A 5,000-nucleotide genomic window follows, 5' to 3' on the forward strand; every position below is an offset into this window, starting at 1 on the left:
TGAGTTGGTATTTGTTCTTCTGTTCCTGTCATTACCAGATCATCTATTTAGTTCACCAGTCCTCTTTCTTCAAGTAGACTTACTTTCTTCAGTCAATGTTGCCTGTATTGTAATGTAGTATTTTGATTAAAGAGCTCCTTTCGTTCTCTACCTCTTTCTCCTGCTCGCTGTGTTTGACTTTTCTGCATCACAAACGCCTCGCGAGCTCCGTACGTCTTCCTGCTCTCAGACAACCGGAAGCACATGAAATAAAGGTTGGAGCGGAGCTCACATAAACGCTCTGAGCTGCCACTGAACCACTCACACCTACCGGCAGTTTAGCGTTTCCAGTGACTCGGACTCGCATGTGTTTGGTGAGTGCACCCACTCGAATGATTCCAGAGTGGAAACATTCCGTGACTTGAGAGTTGTTCCAGGTTTAGCTGAGCGTGTCAAAGATCTCTCTTGGTTTCAGCTGGGATTTTACCATAATTACTCCCTGGGTGGGAGAGTTCCTGGACCTGCATGAGAAGAGTTTGTCATTTGATGTCATCCATCAAAAGTTTTTATAAAAGATTTTTGTGGGTGGTTTCAAGTAGATCTTAACTGCGAACTCAACTTTGATTGATTGATTGGATACTGTTTCCTGTCTTGTGTGCATCAGGACGGCTCACGCGCAGGGCAAAGCCGAGGCAGCGGTGGGAGCAGCGCAGAAGGCCCAGGAGGAGAGTCGCATGGCCCGAGTCACCGCCAAGCAGTTCTCCCCCTCTTTCCAGCATCCAGGAAATGGTGTGGACACGCACACACACACACACACACACACACACACACACACACACACACACACACACACACACACACACACAGCTCAGCTTTTTACCATAAAAAAATCAGTTATTATGTATCAGGAGTGATGAATTAACATGATGCAGGTGGTAAAGGTCAGCATTTATCGAGCTTTGATTTTCTGTCTTTGTCTGTCACAGCTGTAAAGCACTGCAGGTATCCAACCCCACCCACACACACACACACGCACGCACACATGCACGCACGCACACACACACACACACACACACACACACACACACTGTCTTCATGTAACATACTCCACACTCCCACGCAGATACGTGAGGGGACAGTGATCGTTCTCTCTCATGCTGAGTGTTACCGTGACAACATCTGTCAACAAGCATCAGCCCTTGACAACCTGCTGTATATCCTGTAGCAGCTCAACTCTGTTTGGGATCAAAACTGAGGGACAAATATGAAGCAGTTTTTCTGTAGGTTGTGTCATCTTGGATTCACCTGCTCTTCCTTCTGAAAGTGGCAGAAAAACTCTCGGGTTTATCAGAGGACACACAACTTTGTCAATTAATTGAGAATTATTCTTCATGTTTGACGTGTTTATTTTCATCCTAACAGTCTTCTGTCCTCTGCAGGCATGGAGGTGCACCGTCCGAAACGTCAGGTGTCCAGCGAGGTGGAGTGTGAGGGATTATCGAGTAGTGCTGGCACCGCTGACAGCCCCGACCTCTACGTGAAGAGTACAGGCTCAGACGACCCCTCTATCGCCACTCCTGACCTCAGTCCCCCTTCCTCCTCGCCGCCCCACACCCCTCCTCCCCCTGCCAGGCCATCCCAGCGCAGCAAGAGCGCTCGCTTCCACCGGCAGAGTGCTGTCGACCATGGAGACAGAGGAAAGGATGGGGGAGAAAAGGGTGGTAAAGGAAGGGGAGGAGGGCAGACGGAGATCCAGGTGCTGATGGAGGGAGGGAGCAGGGAGGGTGAAGGTGGTGGGAAGGGAGAGTACTCGCGGGCCAAAAGCTGGAGTGAGGACAAGAGGAGAGGGATGTTGTCCAAAGCAGGAGGCGCAGTCAGTGGACAAGGGACAAGCCGGACCAATGAACACAAACACAGCTCCTCCAATCACAAGTCCCGGGAACACAGCACATCCAATCACAGACAGGCGAGGGGAGACAGGTGGACGGAGACGTCCTCCTCTGCATCTTGGACGTCTGGGCACAGAGGTGTGCAGGGCAGGGGGGGGCGGCTGCTAGAGCAGGACGAGGAGAAAATTAGCAACTACGAGATGGAGATGAAGCCTTTACAACCCAGAGACTCCACTACCCACAAGCCCCATGGGCACGGGGAGGAGAGGCATGGGCACAGTCACGCTCACGGAGAAGGACGCTCGCACGCGGTGCAGCGGCAGAGGCATAAGAACCGTGATGGGAGGGAGAGAAGGGAGGTGAAGGAGGGGAGAGAGGGAGGGAAAGACTCAGATACTGTACAACTGGGGGAGAAGATGGACTCCCGGCCTATACGTCGGGACCTCACCCTCTCCCCCCCTCTGAAGTCCTCCCCCATCATACCAGAGCAGCAGGACCACAGACTCATGCAGAGCAAGAGCAACTCGGTAAGACGCCGGCACTGCGACACTCACACCCGAACAAAACGCTCTCTGACATTGAAACTGAATATTGCAGCTGCACAAGGTGAGATTTTCTCAACGTGACACTCACTGATGCCTTCAGGTTGTAGCTGAACTTGTCGCGGTCAACTTGGGCGACAGGTGTGTTTCACCTCTTAACTTCAGCAGCAGATATAAACCCCAGCCACAGTCCACTGTCCTGGTCCACACGATTAGTTCCTACTGCTCTTTAGGAACAAATCTAAACTGAAACAGAGTGCAAAGTTCCTTGAAAAGGGATCTGTAGATTCAAATATATATTTTTACATTTCATTTAATGTTCTGTTTCTTTTCAACAAGAATTGCTGGATCAGTGTAAATAGCTCCTGAAACACAGGCAGTCTAGAACAGAGGTGCTGGATCCGGTGGAAAATGAACCCCTGGATGAGCTTTAGCTGACCGCACTCCAACACCCGCCAGCTGCTAGCGCTGTGGTCAGGAGGTAGAGGACAGCTTGTACTACCCAACATAACTGCAAAAGAAGAGGATGTTAATGGAGGAGGCAGTGTAAGAACTGCTGTGGGTCCAGATCCACAGTCCCTCAAATTCAAGTGGGGCTTCAGCACGCACGGCTGTTAGGAATCAATCCATCTTTCCAGTGTCGCAGCGTCTAATCTTCACCCAAAGCAGGACAAATGTGAGTATAAAAGTGGGTCAGGTCAGTCCCCTGCACGCCAGGGTCTGCACAAGTTGACTTTTGTGAAAAGACACATCAACAACCTGCAGATGCAGCAGGGCTCACCTTGGGATCGGGAGTAATCTGTTCAGGTCTGCTCCATTCCTACCAACACATTGATCTCGTCTCTCTTCACCTGACCACGGGATTTCTCCCGTGGTCTCGTTACCCGACCAACAGGCCCAGTTTCTGCTTCTCAAGTTTTGGATTCTAAGTGTCTTGGTATCAGAACCTCTAGGATTTGGTATCAGCTGTTTCCCAGAGAGAAAGTGCCCTGGCGCTTCGACAGGTTACTGGTTTTGGCCTCTGTAAAAGCACTTAAAACCAGCTCGAAGAGGAAGGTCAGAAGATGCAGGAAAGAGTGACAGTGAGAGGACGCCATCCTCATTCCCACAGCGCTGCTATTCACCTGTGTGGTCCTCGATGTCCACCACCAGTGGTTTCTGTCTTTTTGTGTCATTGGTGGCTGCATTCTGTCCTACTCTGTCCGCTCTGCTGATAAGTTGCCTGCACATGGTGTTTTACTTAGAAACTGGTATTCTAGGTTGTCAAACTGTCAAAAAGACACACCCGCACTTCCCTGCCTTCAGTCCAGAGACTGAAAGGAAACAACACACGGTTGAAGCTCTTTTCAGAACCTAAGAGCCTGGAGGGTGTGAGACCACATTAAGGCTGGAGCCCAGAGGCCACGTCTTCCACCTGGTTCTGCTGTGAAAACAGAGATTTTTGTTTGGGGTTTTGCGTGAGAAACAGGAGGTGTGGCCTGAGAGTGTGTGAGGGGGGACACGCCGTCAGTGTGTGTCATCTTTTCTGTGCTCATCTGTCCAAGTCTCGTTGTCAAAAGGTGCTTCTCATTTCATGATGCTGGAACGCCTGGTCGCGTTGGGGAGTTTTTCAAATGAATCGAATCACTTCAGCTTCAGCAACTTGGGGAGCAACTCAGAAATGCAACAGTGAAGCATCCAAAGACCTTCAGACATGGTTGGTTTAAAAATAGTCAAATCCCAACGAGTCCAGAGACGCTTCAAACCCTCACAGCCTTTCTTTGCCTCCATATTACTCTGTTGGACACTGTAAAAGTAAATACTTACGACCCGTAATTATCGTGGCAGGAACGTGAACATGGTACCGTACGTGTGGCGATTGCAGGCTCCAGCCTCCCTGTATCCCAGTGTCGGGCCAAATAGCAGGCCGACGCGGGACGATCAAAGGGTCAGGTGACGCCGCGAGCTTCCTCATTTATCTCATTCAGCGTCACACTGACAGATTTGTACTGAAAGCATTTTTACTGCACACCAGGACTAAAACCACTGTTGAGTGCTGTCTGGTGGAGTTTCTCCATTGCAGACATTAAATTAGAGGTAATTACGTTACATTTGATTAAATTGTATTTATGGACTCTGCTCATCTTCTGAGGTTGTGAGATGATCTGATGAAGCTGATGAAGTTCTCTCTTGTCTTCTATAAATGCTGCCCCGATGCTGTCCACTTGATGAATGTTGCATGCATGCATGCTGTGTATTTGCACGTGTCTTCGTATGTTGCGTGTGTGTGTTCAGCTCTCAGGACCAACATACGTGTTTCGACGATACAGCAAAATAAAAGCAGAATCAGTCCTGGATTCATGACCTGATAGCCACCATGCCCAGTCAGAAATCTGTCAGGGATGATGGTCGTGTGTTGAAGATCTCAAAGCTGTGGGTGTGACTACGTTGCCGTATCAGCCTCCAGTACCATGACAGCTCCTCACCGGGTGTTTGGCCGGTTGCGACTCAAAGGTGCTGGATGGACGCTGTGCAGGCCACTCCCCTTCTACCACAGCAAATTTTTCACTGTCAACTTGGCTCCGTGCGCTGTCGTGGTGAAACGTGAAAA

The 5,000-nt window shown here is 50.0% G+C and overlaps 1 protein-coding gene across 1 annotated transcript in view; it reads left to right on the top strand.

The window, feature by feature from the left end:
* The window catches only part of jph3b (junctophilin 3b), a 46,515-nt gene that overhangs the window by 27,614 nt on the left and 13,901 nt on the right, over positions 1-5,000 (top strand). Inside the window, exons 4-5 of the mRNA XM_086208080.1 lie at positions 644-768; positions 1,419-2,395. Coding sequence (XP_086064206.1) covers positions 644-768; positions 1,419-2,395 — 1,102 coding nt within the window. The remainder of the gene's footprint in view (positions 1-643; positions 769-1,418; positions 2,396-5,000) is intronic.

This window comes from Aulostomus chinensis, chromosome 7 (assembly GCF_037954235.1).
Source record: "Aulostomus chinensis isolate RoL2024-O1b breed Wild chromosome 7, RoL_Achi_v1.0, whole genome shotgun sequence".
In the NCBI taxonomy this organism is placed as follows: Eukaryota; Metazoa; Chordata; class Actinopteri; order Syngnathiformes; family Aulostomidae; genus Aulostomus; species Aulostomus chinensis.